The sequence below is a fragment of the Pygocentrus nattereri genome, chromosome 30 (genome assembly GCF_015220715.1).
Source record: "Pygocentrus nattereri isolate fPygNat1 chromosome 30, fPygNat1.pri, whole genome shotgun sequence".
Lineage (NCBI taxonomy): Eukaryota > Metazoa > Chordata > Actinopteri > Characiformes > Serrasalmidae > Pygocentrus > Pygocentrus nattereri.
Genome location: NC_051240.1, coordinates 17,333,472 through 17,359,777, shown reverse-complemented (window position 1 = coordinate 17,359,777; position 26,306 = coordinate 17,333,472). Strand labels below are relative to the sequence as shown.

General features: G+C 44.0%; 1 protein-coding gene across 1 annotated transcript in view; it reads left to right on the top strand.

Moving 5' to 3' along the window:
• The first annotated feature begins 15,698 nt into the window (after nucleotides 1-15,698).
• Nucleotides 15,699-26,306, top strand: part of mrps9 (mitochondrial ribosomal protein S9) — a 33,524-nt gene continuing 22,916 nt past the window's right edge. Inside the window, exons 1-3 of the mRNA XM_037536586.1 lie at nucleotides 15,699-15,831; nucleotides 19,087-19,269; nucleotides 25,037-25,099. Coding sequence (XP_037392483.1) covers nucleotides 15,739-15,831; nucleotides 19,087-19,269; nucleotides 25,037-25,099 — 339 coding nt within the window. The 5' untranslated portion in view covers nucleotides 15,699-15,738. The remainder of the gene's footprint in view (nucleotides 15,832-19,086; nucleotides 19,270-25,036; nucleotides 25,100-26,306) is intronic.

Here is a 26,306-nt window from a genome sequence, read left to right as displayed (position 1 = left end):
TGGCCGTTCATGATAACCACAGACAAACATGGGCATTTGACATTTGAAGGAAATGTTATGATTTATCTGAAGCTGAAAACTGATATATGAACATACATTTAACACTTTGTAGGACTTTTGCAGTGACTCTATCAGAGCCTGATGTGGAGCAGCTGATAATTTCCCTCGCACTGGTCAGAGCACCAGCCCCATTAATGTGGGTACGTTGCCAAGGAAGAGTTGTTAGGACCTTCACAGAGAAGTAGTGTTGTAGTCAAGACCACTACAGCCGCGTCCAAGTCAAGACCAAGGCCAGACATCAAGTCCGAGTCAAGACCGAGACACATCGAGTCGGAGTCAAGACCTTTAAGACCTTTGTTTTAACGCGTCTATTTATTGTCTATTTTATCAGCTCCAGCAGCACTGCTGTGTCTGATCCACTCAGACCAGTGCAATACACGTCAGTGCTACTGCAGTACTGAGAATGATCCACCACCCAAATAGTAGCTGCTCTGTGAGGGTCCATGGGGGTCCTGACCACTGAAGAACAGGGTAACAGAGTATCAGAGAAACAGATGGACTACAGTCTGTAACTGTAGAACTACAAAGTGCAGCTATACAGTAAGTGGAGCTGATAAACTGGACAATGAGTGGAGAAACAAGGAGGTGGTCAGAATGTGATGCCTGATTGGTGTGTATATATACATATAAAACCTTGTATCTCCATTTTTGTTGTTTCTCAGTTATTTACATAATTTGAAAATGCCTGTTGCTCTTTACATTTCGTGTAAATTTCACGATGAATGGACTAAAAGAAACAGACCAAAATGGCTTGGGGAAGACTCTGCATTAAACGTAAACTAGGTTTTTGCCTTCTCCTGTAAAATTAAAATTATTTTGGAGATGCAAGTTTTTTTTGTTTGTTTGTTTGTTTTTTTCGAACAAACCAAGTTTGTTGAAGGATACGGAATCTAGCAATAGAACAAATATGGCTTGGTCAGTAATGCAGTGGTGTAAATGAGTTCTTTCAAAACTTCTTCATGCTTTGGATTCCAAGTGCCATATCTTGGTAAAACAAGCATTAAAGTAGTTTAAGTAGTTTAAATTAGTTTAAAAGTAGCCCCCCATGACCTCACAGCTTTACATACCTCGCTTTCTCTCAAGCAGCTTCATGAGGAGCCACTTTTGGTGCTTTTTCAGGCAGGACTGAAGATGTTTCACAAGTGCTGAGCACATTTTCACTGAAAACTACTTGTTGCAGGGCATTTAACACACACACACAGACACACACACACACACACACACACACACACACACACAGACACACACACACACACACACACACACACACACACATATATATATATATATATATATATATATATATATATATACTGCTCAAAAAAATAAAGGGAACAGTTAAACAACACAATATAACTCCAAGTAAATCAAACCTCTGTGAAATCAAACTGTCCACTTAGGAAGCAACACTGACAATCAATTTCACAGCTGTTGTGCAAATGGAACAGACAACAGGTGGAAATTACTGGCGATTAGCAAGACACACTCAGTAAAGGAGTGGTTCTGCAGGTGGGACCACAGACCACTTCTCAGCACCGTTCTGCTTTCTGGCTGATGTTTTGGTCACTTTTGAATGTTGGTGGTCTTTCACACTCGTGGTAGCAGGAGACGGACTCTACAACCCACACAAGAGGCTCAGGTAGTGCAGCTCATCCAGGATGGCACATCAATGCGAGCTGTGGCAAGAAGGTTTGCTGTGTCTGCCAGCGTAGTGTCCAGAGGCTGGAGGCACTACCAGGAGACAGGCCAGTACACCAGGAGACATGGAGGAGGCTGTAGGAGGGCAACAACCCAGCAGCAGGACCGCTATAGAGGTTGTGCTCACAGCCCAACACCATGCAGGACGCTTGGCATTTGCCAGAGAATCCCAGGATTGGCAAATTGATCTTCTGTGATCTTCACAGATGAAAGCAGGTTCACACTGAGCACATGTGACAGACGTGACAGAGTCTGGAGACGCCGTGGAGAGCGATCTGCTGCCTGCAACATCCTTCAGCATGACCGGTTTGGCAGTGGGTCAGTAATGGTGTGGGGTGTCATTTCTTTGGAGGGCCGCACAGCCCTCCATGTGCTCGCCAGAGGTAGCCTGACTGCCATTGGGTACCGAGATGAGATCCTCAGACCCCTTGTGAGACCATATGCTGGTACAGTTGGCCCTGGGTTCCTCCTAATGCAGGACAATGCTAGACCTCATGTGGCTGGAGTGTGTCAGCAGTTCCTGCAAGATGAAGGCATTGAAGCTATGGACTGGGCGGTCCGTTCCCCAGACCTGAATCCGATTGAGCACATCTGGGACATCATGTCTCGCTCCATCCACCAACGCCACGTTGCATCACAGACTGTCCAGGAGTTGGCTGATGCTTTAGTCCAGGTCTGGGAGGAGATCCCTCAGGAGACCATCCGCCACCTCATCAGGAGCATGCCCAGGTGTTGTAGGGAGGTCATACAGGCACGTGGAGGCCACACACAACACTGAGCCTCATTTTGACTTGTTTTAAGGACATTACATCAAAGTTGGATCAGCCTGTCGTGTGTTTTTCCACTTTAATTTTGTGTGTGACTCCAAATCCAGGCCTCCATTGGTTAATAAATTTGCTTTCCATTGATGATTTTTGTGTGATTTTGTTGTCGCACATTCAACTTTGTACAGAACAAAGTATTCAATGAGAATATTTCATTCATTCAGATCTAGGATGAGTTATTTGAGTGTTCCCTTTATTTTTTTGAGCAGTGTATAAAGAACACCTCAGGGATGAGTTTATGGTGAGAACAATACAGCGTATCAAAGAATATGAGCTGCTAATGTAGCAAAATGTTGTCACAATTGTCTGAAATGTAACTGTTAATTTGTGTGGAAATTATATTGCAGGCAACACAAAACAACATGCAACTAGTTGCATTAAGGTTCACTGTGTAAAGCCAGCCTCAGAGGGGTTTTGCTTTTGGCCCACAATCTGGCCCAAAATTGTACTGCACACTTCTAATACCTGAGGATAACTCAGTGAGTATGCGTTGCACGTGCCTGCAGTTACTGAAAACGAAGCCTTAGTATGTAATAAGCCGGGGCTTTTAAGAGGGTTAAACAACTTCTGTCCAGACAAATTGCTTTACATATCACTTTCTTAGATGCCTAAGACTTTTAGACTGTACATCTATACGTTTTTCAGACACTCTTATCCACAGGACGTTGAATGTAGCATTAGGATTCTTACGCGGGGACTCTCTTTGGTATACCGTGGTGTGTTTGCCTGCACTGTGAATCGAACCTGTCCCTCAGGTGTGTCCAAACTTTTGACTGGTCCTGGAAATGATTGCGCAAGTAAGAGTAAATAGAAATTAGCCTGCCGTATTTATTCTGGAGGATTCTTTTATGAATCGTTCGTTGCATTTTGCCTTTCTGGCTAGGGCTTATTCGTGTGTGTGTGGGGGGGGGGGGTCTGTATTATTCAGCCGGTGTCTCTCGGGCCATGCAGGTCTTGCGTGAATTACCGCACGCTCCAGGTCTCTGGGTGGCTCTGCGCTGAGGCAAGGACACCATGTGGTCCTCGCAACATGTCCCCCGGCTGCTTTTTCCAATCACGGCTTCCCCTCTCGCTCAGCACTCCCTGCAGATAAGAAGCCAATCATGGCTGGCTTAGGCACATGTGCTGGTTCACGCGGGGCAGGGGCGTCAGAGGGGGCTGCATGGCCCAGGGGCAGGAACAGCTCGCTGGCACCCATGACAAAGACACACACACACACACACACACACACAGACAAGCATGCACACATACTCACACACTCATCACAACTGCATTTGGGGGACAGGAGGGAAATCTGTTGTTTTTTTCTCTCTCTTTTTTCCCTCTCTTTCTCTCTCTCTCTCCTCTAGCAGCCGTGTGTCGATCAATAGTTCTCCAGGCCTTTGATGAATTGGAGTTTGGATTTGATTCATTGTGAGCCATGCTGTCATGTTCTTTGTCCTTTACTCATGCTCACAAACTTTCTATAAAAAAGTAATGTTTCTCTGCCGAACATCACCTGTTTCATTTTTTTCTGTAGGCCCCTAAGTGGCCATTCCGCTGGTGTAATGGACAACGACAGAGATATTTATTCAACATAATCAAATAAAATACATTCCCATAAGTCATCTGTTATCAGGTTAAGGACACTATTGGCTGCCTCTATGTTGAGCTGCTAGCGAGCAATGAGGAGGCGCAACTGCAGCTTTCTTGCGATCAAACAATCATGTACAACAGCCACATTAACAAAGAACTTTTAAACACAATAGAAACACTTTTATATATCTTGGCTTGTTTACTTACCTACGAAGATGAAAATCAAGCTGCCCTCCATATTTGGAAAACATACACATTTCAATTGAAGTATATTCAATCAGCATTATGGAAGAAAAAATACATGTAGTTTTATGTAGGGACCCCAAAACAAGCGGAAATTGCGTTTTATGGAAATAGAGTTAATAACCCCAGCAATGCTCATGTGCCTAATCCACTCATACCAGCACAATAATCGTTACCACGTCACTACTCTTTCGATAAACTGTGTAAATGTCTTGGATCCACTATCCAAATGATATGTGGTCAGTGGCCGCGTTTACATGCAGCCTAATAATCTGTAATAGCTCAGTCAGAATAGAATACGTCCATGTAAACACCTCAGTAGGAAAAGTCTAGTCTGATTGAGGCCATTTGAAATACAGTTTTTATCTGATTAATCGAGGTGGGTAATCCTGTAAATAATCTGTTAAATAGAAGAATAATATCTGTGTAAACGCCTGTATCCGATTACATTCCCTATCGGAAAGTTGAAGTCCGTTCTGCATGTGCGTCGCGTCACAGTGAGAGTTTATATCGTTCAACACGGCGGAGCAGAAACTGGTCTGCAGAGGAGACGAAGTTCACACTCTGATCTTTAAAAGACGGCGGTGGGACGGACGTCCAGCTTATGTGTCTCAGAACACGACGTCTTCCTCTCGGCCTTCTATAATAAGGACACGTGACGGACGTTTTCCTGAGTCTGACGTCATTTTAAAGCAATTAAAAACTCAAGCACTGCTCACTGCTGCTCATCTCACTCTGACTGGACCTCACATGATGCTCATTGTCATGGTAACAATTACACTAAGTAGTTCTCTACGCATATCTGTCATTTTGGATCTGATTACTTGTAGTGGGCATGTAAACGGAGATTTTCCCTTAGATTGTTGAGTAGAGTGAGAAATATAAACTCCTCAGTCTTAATCTATAATCAGAATGAATTCAATTGGATTGGCAAACATCTTTGCCTGTAAACACAGCCAGTGGTTGTCCTTTGATGGGACCTTTCCACTGAGGAATCACGTAAAGAGTGGGTGACCAATTTTACAGCAACAGATGAGCTCCAGTCAGTATTTACAAACCTACAAACCACCTATGAAACGACCAATGTAAGTGAACTGATGGGGAATGAAATAGACGGCTGTGTAAATGGATGAAACCATTGACGTTCAATTTAGAGACACCACTATCATATGAACGGCAGCGATCATCACACCAATTAATATGGCTTTAGTTCAGTGGTTTGGTCCTGGACGATAGTGTGAATTTAAAGCTAAACAGATTTGGGATTGGGAGACCTCTCTGGTGGAAGAGCACTTTGTGATGTTGGTTGTGCTGTGGACATCTTTCCCGAGCACGGTGAAAGAGTGTTCAGAGAGACCTCGTTAAGGGCGCATCTTCTGAGGATGTGAGTGAATTATGTACTAACTTTGCATTTGAGACCTAAACGTCAAGCTGCACCTTCTTTTTGAGGCTTTGCTTGTGACGTTACCCCTTAAAGACATAAAACATAGTCTGAAACGCTCCCATGAGATCTGTCCCAAGGCCTTTAAAGAGTAATTTCAGGCTTTCCCGGGAGACTCACAGTAGCGCACACACACCATATACACCATATTGCATGTAATTGTGGTAACTATATTAAAGTGATCCAAATGCATGTATGAAGTATCACCATTACAGAGCCTTACCCTGTAGCTTGCATCTTACCTGAAGGCTATATAATTACCATTTAGCAACTGGGCTTCCTTCTAATATTACCAGGTTATTAACAGTAACTATATTCTGCACAAATACCATGTAATACTGTTAGTGGCTGCTGCTTCTCTGAGTTCATTTGGGTCAGAACCAAAATATTGCCAAACAGGCAATATTTGCACCCAGTTTGCACCTCAGCATGCATCTCGCTATTCTTTGCCAGAGTGAAAATTTATATTAGAATCTTTCAAAGTATGTAAATGTGTAATTAATGAGTTTATGATGTTAAAGACTGATTATATGCATGATGTCACAACTTATTTTAATTATTACGATAGTTGATAATGAGTCAGCGGCCCAAGGCTGTGCTGGAGTGCCCCTGCCTGCATATTTTGACGTTTTCCCTGCTCCTGCATAACTGATCCAAATAATTAGACAATTAACAAGCCCGTTTTGAGTTATGGCAGTGCTAGAGCTGCGTACTCCAAAAAGAGGGACTTAGACCACTTTTATAGACTGACAACATGGGGCCGGGGGTTCAAGTGATCCATCGCTACACTCTCAAAAGTGGAAAGCGGGGTTGTTGGTGAATCAATGTGACTAAAAGCACATTTACATTAAATCTCAACACATTTGCATACAGCATTATAGCGTTTAAGAAGCAACAACTCTAGTATTTAGAGTAAATATCATTCATTAATAAGCTTTAACTTAAAACAAGGGGTAATAAATACCACCTAACACCTATTTTCACTTTCTTTGGTGCTTTGTGCATTGAAGTGCCACCAACTGTCAACTCAAAGCTTTAGGTAAGACTTTATAATCGTCTGTTGTCAGAACAAAACCTCGTATCTCCATTTTTGTCGATTTGCAGTTTTTGACATCATTTGAAAATGCATGTTGGCCTTTATGTTGTGTGTAAATTCCATGAAGGATGGATCACAATAAATAGCCAAAAAAGACTTGGAAAGACGTCTGGTTCCATTGACTTACATTAAAAGTAGAGTAGGTTTTTTCCTTCTCCTGTAAAGTCACCATTTTGGAGATTTTGTTCCGACAGCAGCGTTATGTAAAAGTTGTGTAGCTTGAGGCTGAACATGCTTCTGACTTACACTCCTGCTTGAATCTGTGACATCAAAGATCAATGTTGTGTGTTTTTAGACAATCTTGTTATTCCAATTAACCAACAGACATTTTTCTATGTCTTCTCTAAGTTTAATAGCACGAATCTATTGGTTAGATGGTTCTTATCATTCTAAACATTTACCCAGTTATATTCTAGAACCTGTTGGCCATCTCACCCCAACCCTGTCTAGACTAAGCAGTTAAAGATGATGATGATGTTTATATGTTAAATGTTTAGCATTTATTGTAATTTAGTTTAATACATTTATTGTAATGTAGATTAGTCTTGGAACTTACATCATGTTCCCCCAAAATAAATATCTAGTACTTTGGACTTTGTACCTCATAGTTGAAGGGTTAATATCTTAAACTTTTGCTTCCAAAAAATCAGCTACCAGCTTCAGTGACCACTCATGGTGGTCAATCAAATGTCTGTGGGGGTCTATGCCATCCGAGGCCCCACTACAGACACACCACTGCACATGTGTATCATATGGCTGGTTAGCACCTGCCTATTGGCTCCTATTGTAAGTCAACAGGTTTCCTGGGGTCGCCACTCCATTGTTCTGAGAACACCAGCATCTTCTTTTGTTGTCTCCTTTTCTCAGTAACAGCTTCTTGACAGCTACACATCCTTTCAGACCCATAGCACTGAGTTGTCTTCTCACAGAAGGATGGAGGGAAACAGCAGACAGGCCAGTTTAGCACCCAGACTCTTCTTCTGCTGAGCCATGCTGTTGTGTTGGACGCAGTGTCTGGTTTATTGTCTTGCTGAAATGTGCAAGGCCTTCCCTGAAAGAGACGCTGTCTGGATGGGAGCACATGTTGTTCTCAAACCTTTCCAGTTGTGTAAGCTGCCCACACCATAGGCACTAATGTGACCCCAGACCATCAGAGATGCAGGCTTTTGAACTGTGCACTGATAACAAGCTGGATGGTCCCTCTCCTCTTGAGTCCGCAGGACACGGCATCCGTGGCTGTGAAAGAATTTCACATTTTGATTCATCTGACCACAATACAGTTTTCCTTTTTGCCTCAGTCCATCTTAAATGAGCTTTGGCCCAGAGAAGGCGGCAGCGTTTCTGGATCGTGGCTTCATCTTTGCATAATACAGCATTCCCTCATTTATCATGGGTGTTACGTTCCAGGACCACCCGTGATAAACGAAAATCCACGAAGTAGGGACGCTATATTTATTTAAGTATTTATATACTATTTTAAGGCTTCATAAACCCTCCCCCACACTAGCGTCTCAGGCGGCCGATGCTGCTTCTCGTTTTCGTATGCATTCATTCACTGAGTAAATATGCACTATTTACTGTAAATCGTAATATTTTATGATTTATAACATTCCTTTATTGTTAGAATTTGTATTTTTAATATATTTTTATACATTTTGGGATTTTTTAATGTAAAAATTCATCAAATATTCCGCAGAAAACCCCCGAAGTTTTGGCACTGGGGTTGTGAAATGGAGGGTGGTCTCTGACTCTTGCACAGCCCTATTTTTTCTTGTGGCCTGACTTCAAACATCTTAAAATAGTGATACCACAGATCGTGTGTAGTAGAGGAGCCCTTCATGAATGAGGAGGGACCACATTTTCTACAGTTACATTTTCCTATAGGCCTGATTGGGCCCAGCTGCCATCGCTTTACTCACAGTTCTCAGCTAAGCTAAAGCTCTGATATTAGGTCATTGAGATGGTTTTGGGGTGAACGCTGAATGAATGAGTGTGGGGGGATTTAAAGGGTGGAAAATGGCAGCAGAAAAGCAGCTCCAAGCACGCTGCCCCGCGATTGTGATTGTGTTGGCCATAACGCGGCGGCGGAGCTAAGCAGTATAACAGCTTTAAGGCGAGACAGGCGCGCACGGTGAGATGTGCTTATCCCGGCACAAGCCAGTAAGGATATTAGGAAATCGCTGTAAAGCACTGTGGAAATTATGATTACAATAAGCCCTGAACCACAACCACTAAAGCTCAGCAGATCAGCCCAATCTCTCTCTCTCTCTCGCTCTCTCTCTCTCTCTCTCTCTCTCTCTCTCTCTCTCTCTCCCTCACACATCCACATTGTTTGTTTGCTCCTTTTTCTTTTTTCTTTCTTATATTCAAATATTCCTCAACTGGCAATGCTGACACAATCCACTGCATGGAATCTGGCATTCCGCTCATGTTCTTGAAATAGACACGCTTCTTTTGCCTTTCGAGGATTAATGACTTGCCTACTGGACTGAACCCACTTTTCCAAAATTCCTTGAAAGGAGGAGAACACTGATTAATCCTTCGAGAAGACAACTGAGCCATCTTTGCGGGAGACTTCCCGCAATACTAATTCTTTAATCCCGAACTCAAATTGGCAGAGAAGTGCAGCAAAATAAAACAAATTGGGCATAACTGGCAGCCCCGGTAAGACCAATAAGGCTCTCATGCTGCTGAATACTGTTTTGTAAACTAAAAGCACTTAATTAGTATTCATCAAGTGAATAGTCAATGACATACGAAACACGGACTTCACGTTTACTCAGAGTGTGCATTATACAGTCATACAGGGGTGGGTGAGCTATTTCCACCACAGTTATTGCATAGAGCCGCATAAGATAAAGGCGAGGGCGCTCATTAGTGAAATTAGGTGTTATGTGTAAGCAGCTATAAGGAAGGCAAGTCTGCTGTTTACGGTCAAAATATGGCTTGTCATCCCCATATTTACCTGTATCTCACACTATGGCAATGATCAAAATGATGAATCAACAGTGTCCAACTGTCAATTCCAAGGCAATGTGTTTGATTTTATACACCTCTTTGCAAAAGGTGTGACTAAAAGACCTGAAATCACTAACTAGACGGTGTGTATAGATTCCTTTGGCCATGTAATGTGTGCCTTATCTTAGTGTGCTGGTCAGAGAAAATGAGTAGCCTACTGTACTACACCATTATTCCCAAATGTGGAAATGTTCAGACAGACTACGATCACTAAGAGCTTCTAAGTTTAAAAAGTAGGTTAAAAATGAATTGGATGTTTTTACAAGCTGTACAAATTTAACACTATATCTAATGATCTATATCTATATGCACCAATCAGGCATAGCATTACGCTCACTGTCCACTTTATCAGCTCCACTTACTGTATAGCTGCACTCTGTAGTTCTACAGTTACAGACTGTAGTCCATCTGTTTCTCTGATACTCTGTTACCCTGTTCTTCAGTGGTCAGGACCCCCATGGACCCTCACAGAGCAGGTACTGTTTGGGTGGTGGATCATTCTCAGACACTCCTACCTTGTTGGTCCACCCTGTAGATGTAAAGTCAGAGACGACAGCTCATCTGCTGCTGCACAGTTTGTGTTGGTCGTCCTCTAGTCCTTCATCAGTGGTCACAGGACGCTGTTGGCTGGATATTATTGGATGGTGGACTATTCTCAGTCCAGCAGCGACACTAAGGTGTTTAAAAACTCCAGCAGCACTGCTGTGTCTGATCCACTCAGATCAGCACAACACACACTAACACACCACCACCACATCAGTGTTACTGCAGTGCTGAGAATGACCCACCACCCACATAGTACCTGCTCTGTGAGGGTCCATGGGGGTCCTGACATCGGAATATGTACAGGAATATGAATATACATCTGAATATGAGGGGTTAAGTCTAAGGCTGTGTCAACAGTTAAGAAATGGTATAACCCACTGTAGGGATTCTAGAAGTCACATTACATCTGTGTAATGCTGCTATTAAAATTATTTACTAATACCGGGTTTTTAGAACATTCTCTCCCTATCATTTGTCTTCACTTGCTCTGGGGGGTTAAAGCCTTAATTAAAGGGGTCAGACTTGCTCAACCCTCCCCCCTTTTATGCACACCTTCAGTTTACTGAAGCCTGCTGGGAGAAAATGACAAAATGTGCCTGACTATTCATTGAGGTTGACGTTAAAAACCCTTAAAAACTCAGAACTAACATGCCATGTTTCTTGTATGGGCTCTGCTATAATTGAGATGCGGTGTAATGTTTCATAGTTTGCACAAGGGAGTGAAAGGATGCCTCTCCCAGCCCCTCAAAACACAAACACCCAACCTGTCTCGCGCTCGCTGAGCTAGGCCTCGGCTACCATATGATTTATGCTTGGCCCCCTAACCCCCCACAGTGAATTAGAGAGCAGAGGTTGAGTTCATTTTTCTTACTGAGCTGCCGTGCGCTTGTGGCTAGAGTGTGAAAGCAAACACAGTCCATCATGGTAGCGCACAGACTGGCACAAGCCGGAGGCACGCGGCCCTTCACTTTGATGAATATCCCCGGGTACCCACTCTAGCTCCATCACTGGGGTACGGGTGGAGACAGAGCATTGATCTGTGACTTGGCACACCAGACCCCTGGAGCCTGGCCAGCCTCGTGGCAGGTTCAGCCTGAAGTCCCTGATGCTGTGATGGCTAATGACAAATTAAAGATATGCAGGTGAACAGGACACGACGGAATAATAACGACAAAAAAGAATAAAAAATAGGGGAAAGGGAGAACACTGATATGTTGAAGATAAATTTAACTCCACAGCGCTCATTAGAGTTCTGTGCATACTATATGGACAAAAGTATGTGGACACCCGACCATTACAGCTGGGATTGAGGTCAGGGCTCTGTGCAGGCCACTGCATTTTCGCCCCACTAATCTGCTCAAATTGTGTCTTTATGGAGCTCTATGGCTTCATGCCAGATCAAGAAAGGGTCTTCCCCAAACTGTTGCCACAAAATTGGAAGCATATAATCTTTGTTTGCCGTAGATTTAACATCACCCTTCAGTAGAACTGAGCGACCTAAGCCCTGAAAAACAGCCCAGCTCATTATCCCTCCTCCACCAAACTTTACTGGTGAAACAAGGATAAACTTTAGTCTGTAAGGCTTCAGCATAATTCTTGTGGAAATGATGTTTTGTTTTTTGTTGTTTTTATTGTTTTTTGTTTGTTTTTGGTTTGTTTTAATTTTTTATTTGTGTTTGTTTTTTTTCTCCTTACATAGGTCCCTCCTGTCTCTATATTTTCTGCATATTTTGGGAATATTTAATAGATTTCAGTTTGTTTTTCTTGTATTTTCATTTTTTACTGTGTTTACTCTCTGTAGAGTGATTATCTGAGCCTCACCACAAGCATTTCAAAGCATGAATGTCCTGAAATTTTGTGCAAATAAACTTGAAACTTGAAACAAAGCCTGTGATTGGTCAGTAAAGAGGCAGAAAGATGGACGACTTTGAGGAGCTTTTTTTCACTAGACGTTTACTGAGCACTTTTACACCAGTATTTCACTGTGAAACACACATTTGTTAAATAAACACTGAGTAACTCCTATATATAAGATGTTAAGTCTACTACACGGCAGTACTAACCTGTTGTAAACACCAAAGCATGTAGGTTTCTTATATTTAGCTTCACAAAAGGACGAGGCTGAAGTTTCATTCCTATTTTCCAGCTTCTTGTTTGAATTTTCCCATTTCACCATAAATGGGCATTCGGGACACGTCGCCAAAGTTAGAACTGAGGCATATTGTTTTCCACTAGTCATTAAATGTAGCGTCATGCATTAGGACCTCCATGCCTTACTTAGTTGTGGCCACAACTTAATTATCTTGTTCCCACGGATTGCTAAATTGTTTATTTATATGGGACGTCACCACCGGGGCTCCATATTTACACCGCAGTCTGAATGTCTGTCTTTTTGGAAAGCTAAAAATGAAACGCTGTCATAAGTGTTTGATGACGGGATGGTAAACAAGCCACGTGTAGGATGACTGCTCTTCACACACACACACACACACACACACACACATGAATAATGGCAGACAGTGGAGGTATTTCACTCTACTAAACAGCCACTTCATTCATTTGGTACTAAGGTAAACACTTTCAAGCAGATATTTTGTAGAAATGCAGAAATCACACAAAAAATTCTCTTTTAACAGACATGGAAAGACTTTCAGCAGCAATACTGATCAATACACAGTACTGTGTGAAAGTCTCAGGCACCTAAGACACCTAAATGTTTAAACTATTGACCTCAGCAGTGAGTTTATCACAATATACATCAGAATAAAGTCATATTCATAATTCAAATAAACAGAAAAACTATAAAAAATAACAAGAATTTCTTGGGTCCATATTTTTCCTGGACACCTTCACAGCCGCCACAGAGACTCGTTAATATCATCAATGACATCATGAGCTCAATTTACTGAGCACTGATTGGTCAAACCAGGAGCTGCTTTTTAACTACATATAATACTGGACTTCCTCGAGGAGAGGCTTGGAGATGGGTAAACAAACACACCAACATCCAGAAAATCAGTGTTTATTATATATATATACACGGGTTTCAGCAGCAGAACAGGGTAAGAGGAATGTATCTGGGACAGTGAAATGATGTAATGAAACCCAGACTCGTTCACCGGATTGCCAGACAGAGAAGTGTGATTGGTCACTCCAGAGAACACGTCTCCACTGCTCTAGAGTCCAGTGGCGGCGCTTTACACCACTGCATTCCACGCTTTGCATTGCGCTTTGTGATGTAAGGCTTGGATGCAGCTGCTCGGCCATGGAAACCCATTCCATGAAGCTCTCTACGCTGTTCTTGAGCTGATCTGAAGGCCACATGAAGTTTGGAGGTCTGTAGTGATTGACTCTGCAGAAAGTTGGTGACCTCTGCGCACTATGCCCCTCAGCAGAGGATGCACTTCCTGTGTCAGCTGGGGAAGATGCAGGAGTCTGTCGTCACCATGTCCATCTCAGTGTGGGACAGCTCAGCCACCACGCATGACCTCCACAGACTGCAGAGCATCATCAGGTCTGCAGAGAGGACAACTGGGGTTAAGTTGCCCACATTGCTGGAACTGCCTGTCTCCAGAACCAGGAGGCATGCAGAGAAGATCTCCACAGACCCCTCCCACCCCAGACACCACCTGTTCCAGCTCCTTCCCTCAGGCTGGCGCTTCAGCCAGATGAGGATCAGGACATCCAGGCTACACAGGAGCTTCTTCCCACAAGCCATCTCTCTCTGAACAGTTAAAATATTACGCATGAACAATATTCCAGCTTCATACTGCACTTCAAAAATACTGGTATATAGTATCAAGTTCAACCCCATCCTCTGGAACTGCCGTCTCAAACCAGTGCTTGTTCTAGCATCTTACTTACCTGCCTTATCACCCCACTTACCTGCCTTATCACCCCACTTACCTGCCTTATCACCCCACTTATCTGACTGTTACCCCACTGACCCCTTTCTCTGCCACCATACACCCTTTAACTGCTGCTGCACTCAGCACCTTAACTTCAGACTCATACTTTGCCCATTGTAAGGTCTACAGGTATGACTCTGTGTGTGTGTGTGTGTGTGTGTGTGTGTGTGTGTGTGTGTGTGTGTGTGTGTGTGTGTGTGTGTGTCATTTTACGTGGCCGACCACTTCGTGGCTGAGTTGCTGTCGTTCCCAATCGCTTCCACTTTGTTATAATCCCACTGACACTGGACTGTGGAATATTTAGTAGTGAGGAAATTTCACGACTGGACTTGCTGCCCAGGTGGCGTCCGATCACGGCACCACGCTGGAATTCACTGAGCTCCTGAGAGCGACCCATTCTTTCACTAATGTCTGTAGAAGCAGTCTGCAGGCCTAGGGGCTCGGCTTTATACACCTGTGGCCGTGGAAGTGATTAGAACACCTGAATTCAGTGATTTGGAGGGGGGAGTGAAAACTTTTGGAGATACAGTGTGTGTTCTAACAAGCAGCCTGTGTTTTTTCTAAGGGATGGAGAGAGGCTGGAAATGGTCATGTGAAAGTGAATTATGAGAGATTTTGATGCATAAACCCTCACAGAGCTCCACGAAAGACCTGAGAGACAGGTAAAAGCATACGCAGGACATGGACATTTAGTTCAGAGATGTTTACAGATGTTTGTTTCTTGTGGAAAAGTTTTAAATGTACGAAAGTTTTTTATTAAAAAAAAAAACAGTACGAAAACTGAAAAACTGCTTACAACATTGCCACAGTACTTTATTAATGCTACTACATATTATTAAATATTGTCTCTTATTTATAGTAAAATACCATTTACAGTCCAGCAGGATTTACTTTTTATTCATATTTTTAATTTTTACATTTTTACTAATAAATGAAATAGATAAACACAAGTATTATTATTATTATTATTATTATTATTATTATCATTATATACAAAATATAAGGCTTTCTCTCTCGTATAACGTATGAATCTTATATTTTATATTATGTTTCTAAATGTAATAACTTATATTGCCGGTTTTGAGGACTTTATCATTTTTACTGGATTTTCAAGGCGAAAAAAAAACTTTCTAATAAATTTAATAAAACAAACATGAATAATAGAATAAAAATAATTACTATAAAAATAACAAAATATTATTATTATAAAAATAATAGAAATCTGCTGCGTGGAGACCAGTAAAATAGCGCGTGCAGTAAAATAGCGCGTCACGCCTTCGTCTGTCATCGGACGTGACGTAAGAGCGTTTCCTCTCTCAGAGCGCCGTCATGGCGGCGTGCAGGGCGGTGAGGGCGGTTCTGGTAAAATGTGGAAAGTCCAGCTGGACTTCGGTCCCGAGGCCACCGCAGACAGACAGACAGGTAAGCAGACAGGTACACGCGCTTCTGCTCGGCTCTGCTGAGCGCTGTTTGTCTCGGTTGACCCGCCGCCGCTGTTCTGTTGTTCTGCGGTTCTGACGGAGTAGTGATGACGTCCCCGGGTCGTAGCGGAGCTGCAGCGGCCCGGCCGCGGTTCTGTGTCTCATTCAGGCTCAGAATCCGACAATAAAGTACCGAAGAACTGATCAAGACGACGGTTTACTTCACTGAACTGGTGAAACCAGCAGTGGTGGACAGTATCTGGGTAACTGAGTAACTGAGTATCTGAGTGTCTGGGTATCTGAGTGTCTGGGTATCTGAGTGTCTGGGTATCTGAGTGTCTGGGTATCTGAGTGTCTGGGTATCTGAGTGTCTGGGTATCTGAGTGTCTGGGTATCTGAGTGTCTGGGTATCTGAGTGTCTGGGTATCTGAGTGTCTGGGTATCTGAGTGTCTGGGTATCTGAGTAACTGAGTATCTGAGTATCTGAGTAACTGAGTAAATGTAATTAGTTTCTGTACTTTAGTATTTTTGGTGTATCTGTACTGAAGCTTCTCCGTTCTGGGTGACTTTTTCCTTTCACTCCACTACATTTCAGAGTCTAATATCCGACTTTTTCCTCCTACATTTTGAGAAATCTGTCGTTCCTTTTGGTTTCTGTGTGTATAAAAACGTAACATGTCAAAACGAAAGAAGCGCAAAGCCAGAGCACCAATCAGGGCCCAGCGGTCACTTTGTTTAGAGCTGGTTTTGACCTGTTGGTCATACCGACCCAGTGCAGCACGCGGTTCAACGTCAGCGCAGCAGCGTAAAACTTTGGGAGAGTCTGTTCAACATAAATGATGAACTAACCTAACTTTGTGTAAATAGAGCTCAATATAGAAATATGTCCACATATGCAGTCGAGACTGACGCGGCTTTTTTCTGAATTTCTACAAACACCATTTCATTTTATAGTAAATGAGTTTGGGCTGGTTTATGTTTATGAACAGACGCCTACAGATTAACATAGTAAAGGAGCTCATCTGTGATCCTGAGTTTAAAGCCAGTTTTGAGGTGTGTGGAAAAAAATCGGTTCTTAGATGCAGACGTGAACGATTCATACATCTCCATGAGGGGGCGCGGGGGTGATGCTGGAGCGGCCATCAGGCGGAAGGCAGGATACACCCTGGACAGGTCGCCAGTCCATCGCAGGGCAGACAGACAGACACAGACAGTCACTCACACCTAGGGGCAATTTAGCATGTCCAGTTGACCTGACTGCATGTCTTTGGACTGTGGGAGGAAACCGGAGAACCCAGAGGAAACCCACACAGACACGGGGAGAACATGCAGACTCCACACAGAGAGGACCCTGGTCACCCGGCCCGGGAATCGAAGCCAGGCCCTCCTCGCTGTGAGGCGACAGCGCTACCCACCACGCCGCCGTGGTTTTCTAAATATTTATTGTATAACGTGATGTTGACTGAACTCAAAAGGCGGAACTTGGGAGTGCGGAAGTGCAGCGCCGGACAGTCCGGCAGCACGTAACAAGACCAGAACTGGATGAGCGAGAAATCCGACCGGCTCTGCATTTAAAGCCAGGTTAGGTCAGGAGTCACAAACCAAATGTTAAGAAGAGACATTTTGTCCTTTCAGCAAAAATCAAACCACCTGGGAGCCACAACGTTTAATGTCCAGTATAAGCCACACAGTCTCCATGTGTTAATGTCCTTGTATAAGCGCTGATTTACTCAGCTCTAGCGGCGTTCCTCACATCTCCTCCGGAAAACTCTTACGCTAAAGTAGATCGTTTCTTGTAAAATGTCTCAACGTTCGGCTGTTTTATGAGGCTGAAGTTGCTTCTCATTCTCCAGTTCCACCTTAAATTCCAGTTTTCCCGTTCCACCTTAAATTCTGACTGAGGCGCCGAATGTACATGCGGCACCATTTAAGGTGGCGCGGGAAAATTCGAAAGAGAAGCGACTTCATCTTCGCAGCTTTTTAGTGTTTGACAGTCTCTCGTTGCAGATTTAACACATCGTCGCTGCGTGACTTGCAGTCGCGCTCTGTTGCACACGTCCCGTTTCGAAGATTTTACTGACACAGTGACCCTTTTATAATCGCATCGCAGCCTCTGGATCGTAATCGAATCGTGAGGTGCCGAGAGATTCCCACCCCTGCTAATTTTAATAGACTTCAGCATCACTAATTAGTTACATTCTATTCAAAGACTGGTTTACCAAGAGAGACGTTGGAGGATTTTCACCTGAAATTAATATAAAGACACGGATGAGCCAGTTTGGTGTGGAAGAACTTGACTGGCCTGCACAGAGTCCTGACCTTTGGGATGAATTAGAGCGGAGACTGTGAGCCAGGCCTTCTCGTCCAACATCAGTGTCTTACCTCACATGCTCTTCTGGAAGAACGGTCAGAAATTCCCATAAACACTCCTAACCCTCGTGGAAAGCCTTCCCAGAAGAGCTGAACCTGCTATAGCTGCAAAGGGTGGGCCGACATCATATTAAGCCCTATGGATTAAGAATGGGATGACACTCAAGTTCACATGTGTGTGAAGCCAGGTGACCGAATACTTTTGGAAATCCATCCATCGTTGGAAAAATGCTCATATAAAAGTGAATTCCGAGTGATTTTGGTGCGTAAACCCTCACAGATGTAATAGGCGGAGCTCTGCGGAAGAACTGAACTACAAGAAAAGGCATATTGCTGTAGAAAACCTTGTATCTCCAGTTTTGATGTTTTTCAGTTTTTGGCATAATTTGGAAATGACGGTTCCCCTTTACATTGTGTGCAAATTTCATGTTGACTGCGCTAAAAGAAACGACCCAAAATGACTTGGGGAAAAAACTCTGGTTCCATTGACTTCCATTAAAAGTAAAGTGTGTTTTTTCCTTCTCCTGTAAAATTCCCGTTTTGGAGATACGAGGTTTTGTTTCGACAGCAGCGACATGTAGAACATTTAGTTAAGAGCTGTGTGTTTGTGGATTGTTTGCTTCTTGGCGAAGGGGTGTTTGCACAGGGCCTGAGAAGTCTGGGAAAGTTTTAAATGAAATAAATGAGTTGTAAAGCACATCTTTCTGGATCTGTAGGTCCTGAAGAGTTCGCCTCATGGGGACGGTAGGGCGGCATCTAGTGATTGAGTAAAGTTCCTGTTTTAGATCCATTAAATCTGAATATGTAAATTAATTGTCCTAAGTGTTATATTGCTTTACTTTTGTAGGTTACTGCATGTATTTATTCTCTCGCTTTTCCTCTCCAGCTGCTCAGCAGGCAGATATGCGTGTCCTCGGCAGCGTGGCGGAAGAACCTGGCGGCGGCTGGTCCGGAGAAGTTCTCAGAGGAGTACATTAAGAAACAGGTTGAGGAGTTCAACATCGGCAAGCGGCACTTGGCCAACATCATGGGAGAAGACCCAGAGACGTTCACGCAGGAGGACATAGACGTAAGATGCCCTTTTTCATAGTTCTTGGCTGTCTGTGTTCGTCTTCCTCGCCAGCCTTTCTTCACCTGTATTGCTGTGGTTTGCACTTGTTGGCTTTGGCTAACTAGGTTTGGACACCAGGTGTGGGAGAAGGCCAGTGTTTGGCTCTTGCTTGTAGTATCATGGACAAAACTCAGTGGAACAGAACTGAGTCGGTTAACTGTGTTGAGTAAACTGCAGCTTCATTATTCATTTTAAGATTCATTACTGCTGACCTGGTTCTGCTCTTACAGGATGAAACTCCTGGGTGGCTGGACTTGTTTGCTGCTGTAGACACATGCAGTGAAAAGCAGGGGTTGGAAAGCAGCCGTAAGTTCAAGTTTATGTACCTCGATAAAGCACCGAAATCCATGACCTACCAAGAGTCAAGCAAGGCTTTGAGATAGAAATCACTTGAGTCTGTCCGTCACTGGGATGCGCGTGAAGGGTTAAAACTGTTGAAATCATGCAGCTTTTCCACATCCTCACAAACATTCTGATAGCACTAAATCAGGGGTGGTCAAACTCGGCCACTAAAAGGGCCCTCATTGAATAAATTTATGGGTTTTTATCTCAGTTTTATCTTTCACTGCAACCCGAATGGGCCTTATAGTTCATTCAGAATATGCCAAAACTGCAACAGCAAAATAGGCACTGAATACTTATTCAGAAACACACACACACACACACACATTTACTAAGCTGCTTGTCCCTCAGGGTCGCAGGGGGTTGGGGGGGGTGTGGGTGGTGCTGGAGCCTAGTGGTCATCGGGTGGAAGGCAGGACACACCCTAGACAGGTTGCCAGTCCATCGCAGGGCAGACAGACAGACACACACTCACACATTCTATTCAAAAATAATTCTCAATAAAAACGAATTCTTTTACGTAGTTTTTAAAAACTTTGGTTGAACTATCTTTCTTTTCGTGTAACCGCCGGCCCACAGGTTGATGTTGGGGTAACAGAAAAACCCGGATTCCAGCGATTGTGAACAATGGAAAAAACGATGCTCGTTATCGTCATGAACACACACAACAAACGCTCGCGTTTCTCACAGCTTGATTCGAACCGAGGACTGATGTTCATGATATTTATATAGCGATGAAGAAATGTGAGTGTATTAAAATGCGTTCAGTTCAGCGTTCAGTCTCCACCTCGTGCGGTTTGTCTGAACCTTTTCTCTCTCTTCGCGCATATTGGACATCACAACGAGAGCAAAAGGCAGTGTTTACGTTATTACAATTGCCTGGATGCCGTCGATTACCCTCACCCTCGGGTCAGAGGGTCAGAAGGCATGCCATGTTGCAGTGCATGCTGGGGACTGTAGTGCATATCTGGGTGAAACAGGCCAATTCGAGCAGGAAAGTCAAATTATTTCACCGGCTGAATAGGACCGCGTCGCGGGCCGGACCTGTGAAGTGTTTGGCCCTCAGCCCACAAATATTGCACTCGTGCCCCCCAAGACCAAAAGTTTGGGCACCCCTTTTTAGATCAGCTGTTTTTGTAGAAGGTGTCCGAGTTTTGCTGTAGTGTGTAGCTGATATGTTAATGTTAAACAGTGCTGCAGCTAGTAGAGACGCGTGGGACTCCAGTTAGTTCCGCTCATCGTGCCACGCAGCACTCGTTTGGTTTCGGCTAACTGACGAACACCCGTGTAGAGGATATCTCGAAGTTGAGTGACTGGTGTTTGACTGAAAGCTGAAAGTGAGCGTATTCTGTGGTGTGTGCAGCTCTTAGCGGTCACTGAGCCGCTGTCATGCTTAGTTTTTCCCATTGTATTTTTTTTCTTTTCCCTTTTTCTATCAGTGCTACAAAAATCAAAGTGCTTGGCCTGTGTTTATTTGGACGTGGAATAAAAATGACGCGACGTAATTTTTAAGTACCGTTTTATTTTTAACTATTGTAGTATATCTGATTACTGTACTGCTGCCCAGTTCTACCTCTAGTAGCTAATATTGCGGAGAAAATGTTGTTCCACCATAAAAGGATTCTCTTTACGCGGTTCTCTGTTAACGGTGGGTCGAAATTGCCGAATTTCTTTTGGTAAGACTGTTCAGACCCTCTCCCACGGGCAACGGACTGTTCAACAGAACTTTCATGCCCAGTCCGTTCCTTTCGAAGCTTCGTCTGTAATTGATTCATCCCACCAAATTTGGCCCAATTTGCAGCACTTTGATGTTTATCCCCAAACCTCCCACGTCGTTAATGAATGGAGCGCTCAGCGTGAGCGTGGCTAAGAGGGAGTGACGCTGGCCGTGCCTCTGCCAGATGAGTGGGGGTCCGCAAGCGGAAAATGGTTCGGACTGGGGGGCAGTGAGCGGGCAGCGGATGGGCGTCTGAACTGGCGCTGGCGCCCACCTCGCCGCCAGCCGCTTCAGCCGACATGATGTTCCTGCGAAAGCGGGGAAGGTGTGAAACAGCTGCACGGCCAGCGCTGCCAGCAGGAAGTAATTAATGAAGACGGCAAGCTTCACCTGCCTTCTCTACGCTGTCACACACATACGCACGCCCGCGTCCCCTCATCAGGTGGGTTCAGAGATCTTGGAGCTCGATGCCAAGACCAGCGATGGCTGTGATGAAACCTCCACTGATGCCTTTACATAGCGAAACGAAGGTTCTCGAGGAGGCACCGATCCGATGCCGCTGTTGGGCTGATATCAGCAGAAAATGCTGGATTAGATATCGGAGGCAGGATAAGAATGAATAAGATCCATTATTGTAACAAGTGTAGCCTGAAATGGCGCACGCTCACCTTGGGTGATGTGATGTCGTTAGCTGTGTATTCGTTCCTGTAGATTAGTCGAGTGTTTAAGTAGTGAGAACATGATGCTTAAGTGAAGTGTTTCAATTAAGAATGGCTGCTTTTAAAGCTTGGTAGTTCTTAAAGGAGAAATATTGAGTTGGTATCAGTATTGGCTGATGTATTTAATTGGGAATTCTGCTGATTCTTCCGAATTGCTGCATAATTCAGTCATTCAGATGCAAACGAAGTCATTCAGAGGGGTTGGATTTGAAATGGTTAGTTGCAGTGAAGCTTGCCGCCTTCTTTATAGTGGTGGTGATGGGAACCAGGGGTCGCAGTGTCTGTGGTGCAGATGTAGTTATTTTGTTTGCTACTAGTCTGTGTCTGAGTTTTAAATGTAGTGTTGAAAGTGGTGAACTAGTTTTTCTGCATGTACCACTCCACATTGAGCAGATATAAAAGTATGGTAAAAGCAGTGGTTCAGACATGAGGTGTGTGAGTGTGTGTGTGTATGTATGTGTGTGTATATATATATATATATATATATATATATATATATATATATATATATATATATATATATATATATATATATATATATATATATATATATATATATATATACACACACACACACACACACACACTCACTGGCCACTTTATTAGGTACTTGCTAGTAAAAGGTTGGACCCCCTTTTGTCTTCAGAACTGACTTAATTCTTGTCAGACTTTCAACAAGGTGTTGGAAACGTTCCTCAGCGATTCTGGTTGGTTATTTGAGTTCTTGTTGTCTTTCTATCATCTGGAACCAGTCTGCCCATTCTCCTCTGACCTCTCACATCAACGAGGCGTTTTCGTCCACACAACTGACCGCTCACTGGATATTTCCTCTTTTTCGGACCGTTCTCTGTAAACCCTAGAGATGGTTGTGCGTGAAAATCCCAGCAGATCAGCAGTTTCTGAAATACTCAGACCAGCCCGTCTGGCACCAACAACCACGCCACGTTCAAAGCCCCTTAAATCCCCTTTCTCCCCCGTTCTGATGATCGGTCTGCACTTCAGCACGTTGTCTTGACCACCTCTACATGCCTAAATGCACTGAGCTGTGGCCGTGTGATTGGCTGATTAGCTATTTGTGTTAACAAGCAATTGAACCTAATAAAGTGGCCGGTGAGTGTACATTGCTGCTGTAGGAGGAAATCCTTGTCTCCAAACTGGTAACTTTACAGGAGAAGGAAAAAACCTACTGTACTTTTAATGTAGTGTGTCCTGCTATGATGATGGTTTGGAGACTGTGGCTCTGTCTAAAAGACAGGAGGCTGAGCTGGAGGTGGCAGAGATGAAGATGCTGAGATTTTCGTTGGGAGTGACCAGGCTGGACAAGATTAGAAATGAGCAGATCAGAGGGACAGTGAAGGTGGAGCAGTTTGGAGATAAAGCCAGAGAGGCCAGGTTGAGATGGTTTGGGCATGTGTTGAGGAGGAATAGTGGATATATTGGGCAAAGAATGTTGGAGATGGAGCTGCCGGGTAGAAGGAGAAGAGGTAGACCTCAGAGAAGGTTTATGGATGTAGTGAAGGTGGACATGGAGATGGTTGGTGTGAAAGTAGAGGAGGCAGTGGATAGGGCAAGATGGAGGCAGATGATCCGCTGTGGCGACCCGAAAAGCAGCCGAAAGAAGAAGAAGACTTTTAATGTAAGTCAGTGGAACCAGACATTTTCCCCAAGATGTTCTGAAATTTACACACAATGTGAAGGACAACAGGGATTTTCAGATTCTGTCGAAAACTGAGAAACGACAAAAATGGAGAGACAAGGTTCTCTTTTGACGTGTGTGTGTGTGTGTGTGTGTGTGTGTGTGTGTGTGTGTGTGTGTGTGTGTGTGTGTGTGTGTGTGTGTGGGAAAACATGGTGTTATATTTTCTGAATTTTTAACGTCATCGGACACTTGAGCTGTACAGAGCAGCAGCTCAGACCAGTGTGGAGTTACATTTCTAGATTATTCAGCAAACTGTTTAGAATCGATTTGGGAGTCTCTAATTCTCCGTCAGTTCTCGTTGCCATCACCTATGAAACCTCACCGAATTGTCAATAATTGCCGATATCTGATTCCGTCAGCCATCACGCAGTCGCCGACGCCTGCTTCCTACTTATAGTTCCCAGCATTCAGAGTGACACTGCTGAACCTGTCGTGGTCGTATTTCCAACAGCTCTTATCCGTCTACCGAACAGGAATGGAGCCGTTTGTATGGCGTTAGCTGACGTGGCCTCTGATTTGGACCGTATTTGGTTTTCATTAGCAGTCTTGCCCTTGTCACAGCAGACGGTCAGCGTCCTTCACAGCTTCTCTGCAGTCAAGTTTCTCAACAAAGTTCGAAGAGGTGGATGGTGCTGTAGGTGTACGTGTTCTTATATCGCCGGCCTCGGATGAAGTTTAGTCACTGGAGCTCTGTGGAGTGGTATGAAGAGGCTATACCTCCCTCAGGGAGTTGTGCCATATTGCCTTTCAGGGAATTAACAGGTGCTGCCTTCATCTGCCACTGCGTTCTGCCTCGCTCTCTCTCTCGCTCTCTCTCTCGCTCTCTCTCTCGCTCTCTCTCTCTCTCTCGCGCTCTCTCTCTCGCGCGCTCTCTCTCGCGCTCTCTCTCTCGCTCTCTCGCTCTCTTGCTCTCTCGCTCTCTCTCTCTCGCTCGCTTCTTTTTCTTGCTCTCTTCTTTCTTCCACACACCCTCGTTCTCCAATTTTGACAGCGTGATACATGGCTGCGTGTCCTTTTCCAGTGCATCTGCTGTCATCTCACTTCACCCCCCTCTCTTTCACCTTTTTCATTTCTTTTTTTTCCCCCCAATGTGTTCATAAATAACCCATTGTGTATTATTTGTCACAATTCATACAGACATCTAAAAGGCAATTTTATTAACACTTGTTTCTACATAGTTTCTCATTTTAGGGTTGGAGGTAATAACGTATTTTCAATCATGTTGAATCTGTGTGTTTGTTTTTGCAGAGGAGCATAGCGTACCTCTTTCCCTCCGGTCTGTTTGAGAAACGAGCACGGCCTGTCATGAAGGTAAGCTTTACAAATCATTTCTTAAAAAGGAAGCATTAAAAAATGGAGACCGATGGGTATCAGTATCTGGCTGAAATTCCCAGAAATGCAAGATCGGCTTTTGGGGAAAAAAATGAATCTGAAGCCTAAAATAGCATGCAGTCACTTTGTTGTTGGGGTTTTTAAGGAATTTAAGCATCTTCAGAGAAGCTTTTTAAAGGCATGCCCTACATTTCTCTTGGATTGTTTTTTTATGATTTCTGTGTGGTTTTAAATGGCAAAAACAATCAAAATATACACTATTTCCAAAAGTATTCGCTCGTCTGGCTTCACACACGTATGAGCTTGAGTGAGATCCCATTCTTAACCCATAGGGTTTAATATGATGTTGGCCCACCCTTTGCAGCTATAACACCTTCAACTCTTCTGGAAAGCTTTCCACGAGGCTTAGAACTGTGTTTATGGGAATTTCTGACCGTTCTTCCAGAAGCACATTTGTGAGGTCAGACACTGATGTTGGACGAGAAGGTCTGGCTCACAGTCTCCGCTCTAATTCATCCCAAAGGGGTTCTATGGGGTTGAGGTCAGGACTGTTCCCACAAAGTTGGGAGCATGAAATTGTCCAAAATCTCTTGGTGCTGAAGCTTTAAGAGGTCCTTCCACTGGAACTAAGGGGCCGAGCCCAACTCCTGAAAAACACCCCCACACCATGATCCCCCCATGGCCATGGAAACCCATTCCATGAAGCTCTCTACGCTGTTCTTGAGCTGATCTGAAGGCCACATGAAGTTTGGAGGTCTGTAGTGATTGACTCTGCAGAAAGTCGGTGACCTCTGCGCACTATGCCCCTCAGCATCCGCTGACCCCACTCTGTCATTTTACTTGGCCGACCACTTCGTGGCTGAGTTGCTGTCGTTCCCAAATGCTTCCACTTTGTTATAATCCCACTGACAGTTGGCTGTGGAATATTTAGTAGTGAGGAATTTTCACGACTGGACTTGCTGCACAGGTGGCGTCCGATCACTGCACCACGCTGGAATTCACTGAGCTCCTGAGAGCGACCCATTCTTTCACTAATGTCTGTAGAAGCAGTCTGCAGGCCTAGGGGCTCGGCTTTATACACCTGTGGCCATGGAAGTGACTGGAACACCTGAATTCAGTGATTTGGATGAGGGGGTGAAAACTTTTGGAAGTATAGTGTATATTTTGCCCTCTTTAGTAGTGAGAA